This window comes from Lathyrus oleraceus, chromosome 6 (genome assembly GCF_024323335.1).
Source record: "Lathyrus oleraceus cultivar Zhongwan6 chromosome 6, CAAS_Psat_ZW6_1.0, whole genome shotgun sequence".
NCBI classification, from domain to species: Eukaryota; Viridiplantae; Streptophyta; class Magnoliopsida; order Fabales; family Fabaceae; genus Lathyrus; species Lathyrus oleraceus.
Window position 1 is genome coordinate 467,978,501 of NC_066584.1, and position 14,734 is coordinate 467,993,234.

General features: G+C 32.6%; 3 protein-coding genes across 4 annotated transcripts; all 3 read left to right on the forward strand.

The window, feature by feature from the left end:
- The first annotated feature begins 1,365 nt into the window (after positions 1-1,365).
- LOC127096286 (uncharacterized mitochondrial protein AtMg00810-like) lies at positions 1,366-1,824 on the forward strand. The gene has a single exon (XM_051034874.1). The coding sequence runs from the start codon at positions 1,366-1,368 to the stop codon at positions 1,822-1,824; it is 459 nt and encodes a 152-aa protein (XP_050890831.1).
- A 1,863-nt stretch (positions 1,825-3,687) lies between these two features.
- LOC127096287 (uncharacterized) lies at positions 3,688-4,524 on the forward strand. Its single transcript, XM_051034876.1, has 2 exons — positions 3,688-3,981; positions 4,096-4,524. The coding sequence occupies exons 1-2, from the start codon at positions 3,688-3,690 to the stop codon at positions 4,522-4,524; spliced, it is 723 nt and encodes a 240-aa protein (XP_050890833.1).
- A 7,242-nt stretch (positions 4,525-11,766) lies between these two features.
- Positions 11,767-14,265, forward strand: LOC127094937 (transcription factor bHLH113). 2 transcript variants are annotated; one of them, XM_051033694.1, is made up of 5 exons: positions 11,767-12,349; positions 12,468-12,584; positions 12,715-12,777; positions 12,877-12,990; positions 13,637-14,265. In XM_051033694.1, exons 1-5 carry the CDS (start codon positions 12,002-12,004, stop codon positions 13,826-13,828), a joined length of 834 nt encoding a protein of 277 aa, XP_050889651.1. In that variant the 5' UTR covers positions 11,767-12,001; the 3' UTR covers positions 13,829-14,265. The 2 variants fall into 2 exon arrangements, with proteins under 2 accessions (XP_050889651.1, XP_050889650.1); XM_051033693.1 differs by having other exon boundaries at positions 11,771-12,349; positions 12,459-12,584.
- The last annotated feature ends 469 nt before the right edge of the window (positions 14,266-14,734 follow it).

Sequence of the window (14,734 nt, forward strand, 5' to 3'; positions counted from 1 at the left end):
TGTCTATATTTTTTTTGATGATTTCTTAAGATTCACTTGGGTAAACTTCATCAAGGAAAAATAAGATGTCTTTGAGGTCTTCAAAGATTTATGTGAAAGGCTTCAAAGAGAGAAGGAATATGGAATTGTCAGGATTAGAAGTAACCATGGGAAGGAATTTGAAAATAGAAAATTTGCTGAATTTTGCTCCTCTAAAGGCATTGGTCATAAGTTCTCTTCTCCCATCACCCCCAACAAAACGGAGTTGTTAAACGCAAGAATAGGACTCTACAAGAATCGGCTAGAGTCATGCTTCATGCCAAGCAACTACCTTACCATTTTTGGGCTGAAGCAATGAACACTACTTGCTATATTCATAATAGGGTCACTCTAAGATATGGTACTTTAGCTACTCTTTATGAACTATGGAAAGGAAGGAAGCCTACTGTCAAATACTTCCATGTATTTGGAAGCAAATGTTATATTTTGGCTAATCGTGAACAAAGAAGAAAGATGGATCCTGAGAGTGATGAAGGAATTTTTCTGGGGTACTCTACAAACAATAGAGCTTATAGAGTTTTTAGCTCCAGAACCAAAGTCATGATGGAGTCCATCAATGTTGTAGTGGATGATAATATCACATAGAAATGTACTGATGTTGAAGAAGATGTTGGCACATCATTTCAGCAGATTGACACTTCTGAAAATGAGGGGGTTATTGAGTCAGACAAGTGAACCAGAAGGCACTGGACCAGACAACCATCAAGTCAACAAAGGTCCCTCTATCAGAATTCTGAAATATCATCCAACATAACTCATTATTGGAAATCTTAATGAAGGGATCACCACTAGATCTAGAGATATGATATACAAAAACTAATCTGACGAAAAAGGAACTGTAACCAGAAACAAGGCTAGACTTGTTGCTCAAGGATACACTCAAATTGAAGGGATTGATTTTGATGAGACTTTTGCTCATGTTGCTCGCCTTGAGTCAATAAGACTACTTTTAGGAGTGACTTGTTTGCTTAAATTTAAGCTATTTCAAATGGATGTTAAAAATGCCTTCTTAAATGGGTACTTGAATGAAGAAGTCTATGTTGAAAAACCCAAGGGGTCCATAGATCCAAACTTTCTAGATCATGTATACAAACTAAGGAAAGCTTTGTATGGATTGAACCAAGCACCTAGGGCTTGGTATGAAAGGCTCATTGAGTTTCTTATCAATAATAGATACAGGAAAGGAGGGACAAACAAGAAATGTTCGTTAAATAAGAGCATGGTAAACTCATGATAGCTCAAATATATGTTGATGACATTGTGTTTGAAGGGATGTCGAACCAGATGTTCCAACATTTTGTCAGGAAAATGTAATCTGAATTTGAAATGAGTCTTATTGGTGAATTAACTTACTTTCTTGGTTTCCAAGTCAAACAAATGGATGACACTATCTTTATCTCTCAAAGAAAGTATGCTAAGAGTATAGTAAAGAAGTTTGGCATGGAAAATGCTAGTCATAAAAGGACACATGCCCCAACCCACTTGAAGTTGACTAAAGATGAAAAAGGTGTAAATGTGGATCAAAATCTGTACAGGAGTATGATTGGTAGTTTGTTGTATCTTACAGCTAGCAAACCTGACATTACATTTTTTGTAGGAGTTTGTGCAAGGTATCAGTCTGAACCAAAAATGAGTCATATTACTCAAGTGAAAAGGATTTTGAAATACATCAATGGGACTAGTGACTATGGAATATTGTATTCTCATAATGAAAATTCCTTGCTTATAGGATACCGTGATGCAGATTGGGCAAGTCGTGCTGATGATAGAAAGAGCATTTCTTGAAGGTGTTTCTTCTTGGGAAATAATCTAATATCTTGGTTCAACAAGAAGCAAAATTACGTGTCATTATCTACGACTGAGGCTGAATATATTACACCAGGAAGCAATTGCTCTCAATTAATTTGGATGAAACAAATGTTAGAGGAATACAATATCCAGCAAGATGTCATGATATTATATTGTGACAACCTAAGTGCTATTAACATATCTAAGAATCCTATTCCGCACAGCAGAACTAAGCATATCTATATTCATCATCATTTTATCAGGGATCTTATTGAAGATAAAATTGTTACTCTTGAGCATGTAACCAATGAGAAGCAACTGAAAGATATTTTCGCTAAAGCTTTGGATGAAAGTTAGTTTGAAAAGTTAATGGGGAAATTGGGCATTTGCATGCTTGAAGAGTTATAACAATTACTGATATGGAGATATGGGAATCAAATTTTCTCTCCCCTCCATTTAATGGTGCACAAAACTCAAGAAAAATTATTACAAACCTTCCTTATTTTCCCAACACGCCATCCTAGCTACTCTATCAACATCATTCACGCTACCTCCCTTACTCTCTCTCTCTCTCTCAACTTTATTCTCAGTCACCCTCATCTCTTTATCTCCTCTTTGAAGTCCATACCTCAAAACTCCAAAATGTCTCAATCTTCTGTCTCAACTCCTAGCAAGCACACCAAGGAGAAATTGAACCCTAAGAATGTCAGTAATGAGATATCTCTCTCTGAAGTTATTACTGATGTCGTTCCCCTCTCTATGGTTCCTAGCCATGAAACTCTTATAAGGAAGCCTAGAATTTTGGCTTCGAGAAAAGGCAGACCCTATAAAGTAAATACCTCTTCCTCTCCATCTATAGCTGCTAGAAATGTAAAAATCTATGAACCTTCTACAGCTATAAAGAAACCTTATTTGATGACAAGCCTGTACCTTAATCCCGTTAATGTTGAACCTAACGTTGGTGCTTTTGAAGAAAGTCATGTTATGTCAAATGTTATAAAAAATGTTAAAACCTCTGAAACCAGTAACAGACCTAGATATGTTACTACCTTGAGTAAATCTAGCATGATTGTTGCGAATAAAGACGACATAGATAAGAATATTTTTGTGTTGATCTCTTAAGTTTTGGGTATTGAACCTAAGACTAGTGTTGTGTCGGATGTCTCCATATCCTTGGACCAACCTAATAACACTACTGAAATCCCTCTGGATAAATATGAAGTCAATGTGTCTACTCAGTCTCCTGAAAAATAGAAAGACGAAGAGGATTCTGATGGGAGGTCAAGTGATCCAGCTAACAAAGAAGAAAATTCTATAGAGAAAAAGGATCAATCTACTGACATAGTGAATGTAGATGATCTGAACTTTGATGATGTGCCCATTGGTCAAATATTGGCTCCAGGAATATCTAAAAGGTTAAAGAATATAAAAGGTAAAATCGTTGAATCCTCCAGCTCGCCCTCTAAATCTCTTAGGAGAAGAACTAGTGTTGGCCCTACAAAAAGATGGAGCAAGGTGGTTACTCCTGTTTCCAAGAAGAAATCTCTTAAGAGGAAGGAAGTCCCTTCCAAGTCTAGTGAATATGACCATGATGTTGAACAAAATGTTTAAGACATCTTTTCTACTACAAGAAAGCAAGCTTCTGGGAAGAAGATTCCAACAAATATTCCCGAAGTCCCTATTGACAACATCTCCTTTCACTCTGTGGAGAATGTAGAAAAATGGAAATTTATTTACCAACAAAGACTTGCGTTGGAAAGAGAGCTTGGCAAAGATGAATTTGAATGCAAAGAAGTAATGAGTCTGATTCAAGAAGTTGGATTAATGAAGACTATGACTGGCTTTGGCTAGTGTTATGAAATGCTTGTTAAAGAATTCATTGTGAATATCTCCAAGGAATGTGACAATAAAAGGAGTAAGGAGTTTAGAAAAGTGTATGCAAGAGGAAGGTGTGTGGACTTCTCTCTTGAAATCATTAATAGGTTTTTGGGCAGAAATGAAGAAGAACAAGCTGAAGTGGAAGTTTCTGACAATGTCATTTGCAGAGAGATTACTTCTAAGCAAGTGAAGGAATGGCCAAGGAAAGGGAACTTGTCAGCAAGTTACTTGAGTGTGAAGTATGCAGTACTTCACAGAATTAGAGCTGCTAATTGGGTACCAACTAATCAAACTTAAAACATTGCTACTGGATTAGGTAAATTCATCTATATTGTAGGAACCAAGACAAAGTTTAACTTTGGATCCTATGTCTTTGATCAAACTATGAAGCATGTTGTCTCCTTTGTTGTGAAGATGCCAATAGCCTTTCCCTCATTGATCTGTAGTGTTATACTGAGTCAACACCCAAGTATTTTGATCAGTTCTAATAGTATCTGCAAAAGAGAACCTCATATATCATTACATTATATGCTTTTCACTGTGAAATATGTTCCAAATATTATCGTGACATCTGGCCAGAAATCTTCCAGGCTTACTACTAGAACATGCATCCTTGATGATCTAAAAGATGCATGCCTGACCTTGGATGAAACTATAAAAATTTATACTGAGAGGAAGAGTAGGCTTGAGATTTTGATAAAATCCTTGTTTGAAGAAGAAGTAAATTTTAAAGGTGATGAAGCAGGTGAAGAAGATGCTAATGAAGAAGGTACTGATGCAAGTGATGATAAAGAAACTACCAGCAGTGATGAGGACTGAAGCACTCTGGCTCTGGTTCTTTTGTGTGTTGTTTGTCCTTCTGTTTTTTATGGGCTATACCCTGAATATTTATGCACTTTAAAGTGCTCTTGGTCTGTAACCTATCCTTTGATTGCTCTGCTGCTTTTAATGTTTGTTTGTGTTTGTCAATTTTTTTGTTAAAAAGGGGGAGTAGTTGTGTTTGTGATTAATTAGTTATGTAGTTATGATTGATTGGGTATATGTTTGATTTTTTGTTATCCATGCCTTGTCTCTTTCCCCATGAGGGGGAGCAAGTATGGAGGGGGAGTAGCTCTTGCCCCTGGATCTTCTACTCAAAGGGAGCATTTTTTTTAGCTTATGGTGATAAATGTGTTTCGAGTGGGCTGTCGGTGCTAATAAAGTCAGGAAAAATATCTTGACATCCTGAATAAAGAGAATTTATTTTTCTCTTAAGCATGTTCTTTGTGTGAGAGTTTATCTATCTCAGTTGTGAGGCTATGTTCTTTTCTGTTGTGCCTGCCTCTGTTGTTTTGGGTGGAAAAGGATTTTTTTTGTATGGTGGTTTGTCGTTGTGATCCTTACCCTCATTTTGTTGGTCTATGCAAAGGTTGTTTTAGCCAAATTTTGCCAAATGGGGAGATTGTTAGGTCTGGTATGTATTGATTGGATGCATTTTGAAAAAACAAGTATACTAGTCAGATGTTGAACAAGATGTCCTGACATGTTGGTTCAACATTAGAGTGTGACCTGTTTTAGTGTCTTATAAGATTTGATTCCTTTTATGAGATATATGAAGATACATTGAAGATTTGTTCAAGAGATATGTGAGTCAAGTAACAAGTTTTCTAAAAAGCAAACGACTATTTTTCCTTGAATTATTTTCGAAGTAAAGATGTCAAAACATTTTAGGAAACATTAGATCTGATTGAAATAAAATCTGCAGAAGATTGTATAGAGTCCTTGGATTTGTTGTGAATCAAGTCTGAAGCCCATGTCTTTCAAACGATATTTATAAATCGTTTCTAAACCTAAGAAGGTATCGAAGCAACGCTAAATATTGTCTATGTTAGGGTTTAGTTGTCTTTGCTTGTGAGCCATTCGAGTATCTCCTCGATACTTGAATTGGACTTGTTTTATTGAGTTGTAAGTATCCTTGGAAGCTTTTAAGCAAGACTGGATTGTGTTTTCTGATATAAGTTGTTGTCATTGTTGTGTGATCAAAGGAAAGTGAGAAAGGTCTCATATCTAGGAGTGTCTTGGATAGAAATGTCCACGGGTAGAGATTAGGTGAAAAGTTTGTAAAACCTGAGGTTGTTTAAAACTTCGAACTAATTCAGTGATAATGGATTTCCTTCCTGGCTTGGTAGCCCCTAGATGATAGGTGACGTTGCATCGAACTCGGTTAACAACTACTTCTGTTATTTACTTATGTGCTCTTATTTAAATCCTGATATTGTTTGTGGTGTGACATTGTGTTGACCCTGGTGTCGTGACATCATGTCTGACATTCGGGATCTACATACCAGAATTTCAAGATTCATTAGAAGCATTGTATATTGAATTGCATCATTGGTATTTAAGTTGACTTTTGGTCAACTATTGACTTTTTGGTCAATCAATTGACCAAAGTCAACAAACCAATTGGTATCCATTTCATCCATTTTCTTGCAAACATTCCATACGTGGCAAAACAAGTGTAAGTGATTTGAATGTGGAATCATATCTTGAATTAACAATCATGACTATAAGTCTTTCCATTTTCATTACATGTTAACATGTTCATCATAAATAGGTTTTTTCATTTACAATTGGAACATCTTACATAACCACCACAAGTGTTCATTACATAAACATAGTTTCCATTTGCATTTGCATCGTAAAAGCATTGTAGATAATCCTAACCTAAATGCATATCATTACAAACTTTCAAGCAAAATGAAAAAAAGAGAGAGAGCCATGGAAGCCCTTGTTTTTGCGCCTCTCATGCTCTAGTTCCACTTGCAGCCTACATTAATTAACAGAGCAATCATCAGTTCATTTAACAACAAGCTATCCATCAAAATTTCATAACAACAACATCATATGAACAAGAAGAAGTGGTTACCTGGCGGCGTTTATCAATCATGGTGTCTTTGATCAATGCGGTGATGGTGTTTTTCAACATAAGTGTTCAAAGTTGACGTTAATAGTATCACTCAATGAACGTAATCATGGAACCTCTTAGAAGTTTAAAGTGATAAATTTGTAATAGATTTATCAGTCCTAGGTTTAGACCAACCTCGAATCAAACGATCTGTAGAGAAGTGAAATCACCGGTAGTTTGTCGTTCCCTCAAAAGTAAGAGTTTTTCTCGAGTTATTTTGAGGATTTGAGGTAGTACACTCAATAAAGATTGAAAAATCATAAAACTCAGTTTGACTCTCTAGTAAGTGGTTTATTAATTACTTAGTCAATTAAAATTATTTTTCCTAACCTTTGGTTGAGTCTTATGTGCTTACTTGAGAATAGGGGTGCCAAAAGCAGTATTCCTAAAACAAAATATCAATTAAGGGCCCAAAAGACCAAGGAGGCTAAAAAGTGACTGTCCAAATATCTCCTAAGGGGAAATTATTATTTCTTTAAAGGAATTTCAATATGAAAGACGTAATGCCTCTCGATTTAGAAAGCTTTAAAAAATAATTGAGCTTTCTTCAAGAAAAGTTCAAGGTAATGAAGACTTCTAAAAGCATACCTACCATTTGATCTCAAAGCTAGATGTTTCCATTTGTGGGGAGTAGTGTGATCTCATGCCATGCTTGTATTTGCCTCAATCGGTAATAGTCTTGCTCATCTTTTTATCCGGCAACTCGTTCCTTTTACCTAAGACAAAAGGTGATCCATGTGCTTTATTTGTTTTCCCGCATTTTTTATTATGACAAAGATGGGGTAAAGTATAATTTCAAAGGGAGTAAAGTATACTCTCTACTCATGTGAGGGGGAGTTTAAGCAGTCCAAATCTTATCTATCTTTTTTTTGGCAAAACCTTTTTTGGTCCTTTATCTTTACTTCGGGGCCCATTTTGGTCCTTTAACTTTTAAAAGGACCGATTAGATCCTTTATGTCTTCAAACAGGGTCACGTTAGTTCTTTCTGCATCAGTTTTCACACTCCGACTGTTGTTGTCTTGTAACCTTTTGTTGTTGCATTATCCCTTTATGATCATGACCAAGAGCGTGTTTTCCCTATCAAACACTTGGCGTCTAACTCTAGCTTCGTCTTCTTGGGTTTTATTTTTGTTGGAAATGCATTGTCTTGCAAAATGGTCAAGCTTTTGACAATTATAACACTAAACGTTGCTCTTGTCAACCATTCTTCTTCCACCCCTATCCCTTGGATTTTTACCTATATATTTGTTTGATCCAACAACTCTATTGCCACTGTTTTCACCCTTTTGGAATGCGAGTTCTTGGAATTTTAGGACTCTCTTTCACCAAAATTATGAAAGTTCCCTCTACATTTACTCATGGGTAACTTTCCCTTTGTCTTCTTGTCTCTCTCATTGAAACGGTCATGCAAAGCGATCTCCTCCTTTGTCTTATCAACATTTCTTTCCTCCATTTTCTGGTCATGTGCCTCAAGAGATCTCCGCAAATCCTATTTTCTCACCTTCGCGAGATCTTCGTTTCCTCTATCGCAACCAGTGCATTGTCAAATCTTGACGCCAAAGAACGCATGATTTTTGCGATAACATACTGCTCTGTGATTGTTTCTTCACGCGCCTTTACTTGGTTCACCAACCAAGTAATTCTCGTCGTGAAATCGTTGATGATCTCCTTCTCCTCCATTTGAACCAACTCAAGCTGACATTTGCGATTTTGTAACCTCACCACCTTTGCCTTGTTAGATCCGATATATGCCTTCTCCAAGATTTCCCATGCTTGATTCAATGATTTATAGTCACCAACTTTCTCAAAGTTGTCCATATCCACACATTTATGAATAAAAAACAATGCCTTGAAATCTTTCGTCTCCTCCTCCTTATGCTTAGATCGACGTGAATCAGTTGCACCTTCTACAAGTGTAGCTACCCCGTTCTTGATCACTTCAAGAACATCTTAATAGTCAAACAACACATTCGTTTGTTTGCACCACTTGTCGTAATTCTTCGCATCGAGAATTGGGAGATTTGCAGGGAATCTTACATTAGAGACATATGTCATGTTTGAACACTAGGTGTTTGATGGATCGAACCAGACTCTTGATGTCAAATGATAGAACTTGAGAACCACAAAGTTGGTGAAAATTTGTGAATAATTGAGTGTGGAGAGGGAGGGGGAGAGAGAATGAGAGAAAGTGATAATTGAGGGTGAAAATGTGAGCATTATTATCCATTTATAAGATACCTCAAGGATATTTATACAATTACACGATGGAGTACAATTAACTAACAAATAAAACTGAAACAAATCTCAGGTGTAATCCATTGACATTTTATGTCAACCGATTACACTTCACTCCTGACTCAATTTTACACAAAAGTTGTGGTATGTAACCGATTGACATATTACATCAACTAGTTACATTTTACCATTGTAAATTCTATTAATCAATTTACAAAGGGTATAACCGATTACACCAATATATCAACCGATTAGAGCAAGTGAATTACTTTTTTTTTCTCTTAAGAATTATTGACCAAGTGGTCAAATCAATGAAAAACCAATATATATATATATATATATATATATATATATATATATATATATATATATATATATATAATATATATATAATATATATATATATATATATATATATATATATATATATATATATATATATATATATATATATAAGGGATTATTACTATGCACTGTCAGTATACAAAATTTTACACGGTTGATTCATCATCATCATCCGTTTGGGTTACTTTATAGATTTTTAAAATAAAAATCAAATTTATTTTAATATTCGACGTCTAAGATTAAATGACGGTGTAAAATATCTTTACGCTGTCAGTGTTTTTCAATTAAATCCTATATAAAATATAAAATAGTGAGATTCACATAATTTCATATAAAAAATTAAAATGAACACTATTAATACTTTCTTTTATGTATTTGCATCGACTATGATGAGTTTTTTTAGAATTACAACGTGACATCATGATTCCGGGAAAATTGTTTTTAAAGTTTCAATAATCTTACACTATTAACATAATTTAGAAAAAAAATGTTTTTACATGTTACTCCCTCAGTTTTTTATTATAAGTCGTTTTTGACTTTTCACACGTATTAAGAAATGTAATAATTATGGTATGAAAAAGATAAATTATGAATGGTTTTACAAAATTATCCTTCATTAATTGTATTGGAAAGACAAATTGATATAATTGAAAGGAGAGGGAATAATAAATATTTAAGGGTAAAATAGAAAAAATAACATTAATGATTCATTGATATTATAAAACGAATTATATTGTGGTACAAAATAATTTTTCAAAGTGACATATAATAAGAAACTGAGATAGTACTATTCTTAATCTTCATTAACATGTTATTCTTAACTTTCATTAATTGGTTCATAATATTTAGCTATGTTTATACATGGTATTTCTTAACCTTCATTGTAATTCAAATACTACATTTTATTTTATTTATATCGTTTTGGAAAAATATTTTATATTATAATATCAATGATTCATTAATGTTATTTTTTCTGTTATATAAATAAATATTTATTATTTTTTCTCATTTTAATTATATTAATTTGTTTTTTTAATATCATTAATAAAGAACAATTTTATAAAATCTTTATAAATTTTCTTTTTCACAGCATAATTATTATATTTTTTAATACGTGTGAAAAACCAAAAGTAACTTATAATAAAACACGGAGGGAATATAAGCTAATTTTATATACTCCCTGTGTCTCAAAACGTATGGCTCAAAACATAAGAGAGAAAAAACAAATAAAAAACACTTATTAAAAAATAAAAAATATGTTAATTTGACTAAGATTTTGTTAAAATAAATTACTTTGAAAAATATAAAAAATAATTCTTTTTGATTGTTAGTTATCGAAAAGATGAAAGAGAAATTAAATTAAATATCATTTGTATTTAATTTTACCTTATAAAATGAAAATTAATTTTTTTCTTATATATTAGAAAAAAAATACATTTTTTCTCTTATATTATTTTATGAGGAGGGAGTATAAGCCAAGGAATAAACAATAGTGACTCGCAAGGAGTTACTTGATAGATTTTGAATTTAACTATGATGATGACTCTCATCAATTCAAGAAGTCCAATTTATTTAAACTTTTATTATATAAAAATATATTTATTTTTAAAAAATAAATCCTAATTGAAAAATGATAAGTTATAGATTCAAAAGTTTTAAGTAAGAAACCAAAAAATTAATAAAAATCATGCCAAAAAACTACTCAAATATGAATTTATTTTATTGATGTGTACTTATAAAATAAAATTTTAAAACAGAAAACAAGGTTACTGATTTGATGTGTCTAAAGAAAATAATATTTTTCCCCTTCTAACTTTAAAAAAATGATATACTTTGTATATATTTATACATTTTTTATTTTAAAATAATTATTACTTTAAAATATTATTATTATTATTAAACATTAAATATATTTGTGTTCCTCTTAAATATATTAAAATTTTACTTTTAATTTCTTAATTTTTTTTTAAATAATGGTTTTTCTAAAAAAAATTAATTCACACTTTTGATTTTTCATATTAAAACCGTCGTTAAATAAAAACTCATCGTTAAAATTATAATTAATTGTAAAAACCCCGTTGAGAATTGATTAAAAATGTAGATTATAAATTTCACGAAGATCATTTTTAAAAAAATATTTTAAAAAATTAAATAAATAATATAATATATATGAATACGATGAATATATCCTATTATTAATTAATAACATATTTTTTTTATAGTACTAACATTTGATTCTCTTTATAAAAATATTTATATTTTTTAAAATATATTAAATAATTAATGTATCTAAATCATATATGAATCAAATAGATTAATTATTTAATATATTTTAAAAAATAAACTTCTCTTATAAATTAGAACGAGAAAATATATTGGAAGAATTGAAATGATGCATTGGATAGCTCAAACACGGTTTTCTCGGGCCAGGTAGGTTTGACCATTGGTTACCAAAAACCGAAGCCATCCTTGGAAATAGCCCACTCAGCCCAACTCTTGTAACTCTTACTTCTCATTTTCTTTTCTTTTTTTTTTCTTTTTTCACTTTGATTCTTCTACTTTCACACACACACAAAGAACAACAGTCACACAAACCTCATTACAACAAATGTCTCTTACCATCACTGCCACTTGACATTTGTTTTTTTCTCTCTCTTTTAAACAACCCCTCATCCCCCAAAATGCTTCCACATTTTTTCCATTTTAATCTTTGAAAAATCAACCCAACAACAACAACAACATCAACAACACCTTTCTCTATCTTTGTCTTTAATGGACACCACCAAAGATGAATTCCAAGTAGTGGACCATTTGACCACACCAACAACCACCACTGGGACCAGTTTCTCTCAGTTACTATTAGCAGATGACGATGTTGTTGTTGTTGATAATCAAAATCAGAATCAGAATCATAACCCATTGGTGGGTCTTCTTCATGGGGACCAAACCTTTTCAAATACTTCTCTTTTCTCTCTTCATAACACACCCAAAATGCTTTGTTTTGGTGGTAACTACCAAAATGAAATTGAAATTATAACTCCTCCTCAGAAATCTGTCGTCACTTCTAGTGATTCTTCTTCTGCTTCTTCATGCAACCACACCAACACTGCTTTCAATAATGTCTCTGTTTGTTTGTTTAAGAATGATGTTGTTTTCATTGTTTTTTATTTTTTTTTATATTTTTTTTATTTTTATTTTTATCTCTCTAAAATTTTCTTGTTTATTAAAGAGTTTGCAGAAAAAGCGGAATGGGTCAGGAGGACAAGAAATGGGGACCAGGCCAGGTGTTGGAGGGCAGAAAGGTCCTAAGAAGACCAAAGCAGACAACCACCCCACTTCAACTGGACATGCAAAGGTAACCAAGAAAAAACCAACTATGAAACATTGCATGTCATTCTCTTGAACAAACCTAACCTGTCATTTTCTATGATAAAAATATATGTAACATGATTTCTTTTTTCTATAATTTTTGTTTGCAATTGCAGAAAAAAGAGAAACTTGGTGAACGAATTGCAGCATTACAACAACTTGTTTCTCCCTTTGGAAAGGTATACTTATTAAATTACTAGAATTTGGGAATTTGTGAATTGAATTTAGGTTTTGGAAATTGAAAATTGAAAACTGAAAACTGAAAACTGCATGTGTAGACTGATACTGCTTCGGTGCTTCACGAGGCAACTGGTTACATAAGATTCTTACATGATCAAGTTCAGGTTCTGTGCTCTCCATACCTCCAACCTTCACAAATTCAATTTCAAAATGTAAGTCTCATAGTAAAATATCCAATACTATTCCAAACATTTATTTATTTTTTATGTTTTGAAATTGTTCTGGGTCGGTCAAAATAGTCCACAAGGGTGTGGGGTTCTTATACACAAATTAGACAATACCTCGTAGCAGTCGTAGCAGAAAATACTTCACCGCAGTTGCATGAACTTTAGGTCGATCAAAATAGTACACATGTGAGAGTATGGTTTCTCCGGTCGTTTTAAAATATGGTTTAAGAATTTTGTCATAAAATATTACATTTTTATTAAATTAGAGTTATTAATGTGTTGTAAGAAGTGTACTGAATGATATAAAAGAAAAAATAACAATAAGTGAGAATAACATTCATTTTGAAATAATTTTTTTCTCTTAAAATTACAATCATTTTAAATCGGAGGGAGTATTTCGTAGCTGCAGTTGCGTGAACTTGAAATCGATGGGAACCCAAAAAAACAAAAAAAAATACAGCTAGTGAGAGGGAAAGTTGAAGGTGGGGTCCATTTGATGGGGACAATACTGAAAATGTGTGACTGATAGTATGTTCACATTGAGCAAAGTCTTGTTGTGACAGTTTATCCATTTAAGGTAAACTCTTGATGACATCAAGATTCCTGATTATGTGTGTACGCGTTATTTCAGGGGGACGGAGATAACAATGGAAGAGAAGAAAACACAGAAGTGAACAAAGATTTAACTAGCAGAGGTTTATGTTTGATCCCTGTTGGAAACACCTTACACGTGGCAGGCAGTAACGGGGCTGATTTTTGGTCACCAGCAACGACAGACAACAATGTTGTTTCACCTTCAACTACTATTCCTAAGCAGTACTAGTAGGAGTGATAAAAATGAATTAATGGAATTGAAAAAAAAAGTTGCATCTTTTGAGAAATGGGTTTCTATGTCTGCTCAAAATGGAGATGTACTCAATATGATGGTGACAGGTTATTTGGAGAAGGAAAAGAAGGATGAGAAGGTAAACTTTTGGAAAAGGGAAAGAGGAATTAACAATTAACAAGATTAGATTAAAGTTTACACATGGGGTACAAATGAAATGTCATGATTTTGTCCTTAATTATGTAACATGTGTTTTTGGGGGGTCACTTTGTTTTTCTATAGAAAGAAGGAAATATTTTAAGTAGGATTTTGATGTGTGTGGCCTTGAACTAGGAGTTTAGGATGCCAACATATTTTATTATATATATTTTGTCTATGTAAATTTTGGGAGACAATACATGAATCATGAAGTCTTGAAAATGTTGAAAATTTTACTCATGAATTTACAGTGAATTAGATTGTCTAAAAAAGTAACTTTGATTCTTATATTTGAGCGCTATTTTTAATCAAAATTTCAAATATAATAAAATAATATTTGAGGACCATAATGACTAATTAAGACGCCAATTGAAAGTGTGTTTGTAATTTTGATAGAAAAAGGATCATACAAATAATATTTTAAATTATTAAAATTAAATAAAAAACATTGAACATATAAATAATATTTTAATTATCAAAATAAAATAATAAAATATATATTAAATAAATGAGGTGGTTCAAGGTTGGATTTGGGGTGAATACTAGTATTCTTATTATCTTATTTGTCTCTATATTTGGTGTAGTGATATATTTATAGAAAGACAAGACATGTTAAAGGGAGTGAGGCTCTCTCGGAGAAGATATGTAAAATAAGTATTGGCCATGAATGTGTGTTATCCTCGAGATTCTCTGAGGCGGGTCAGG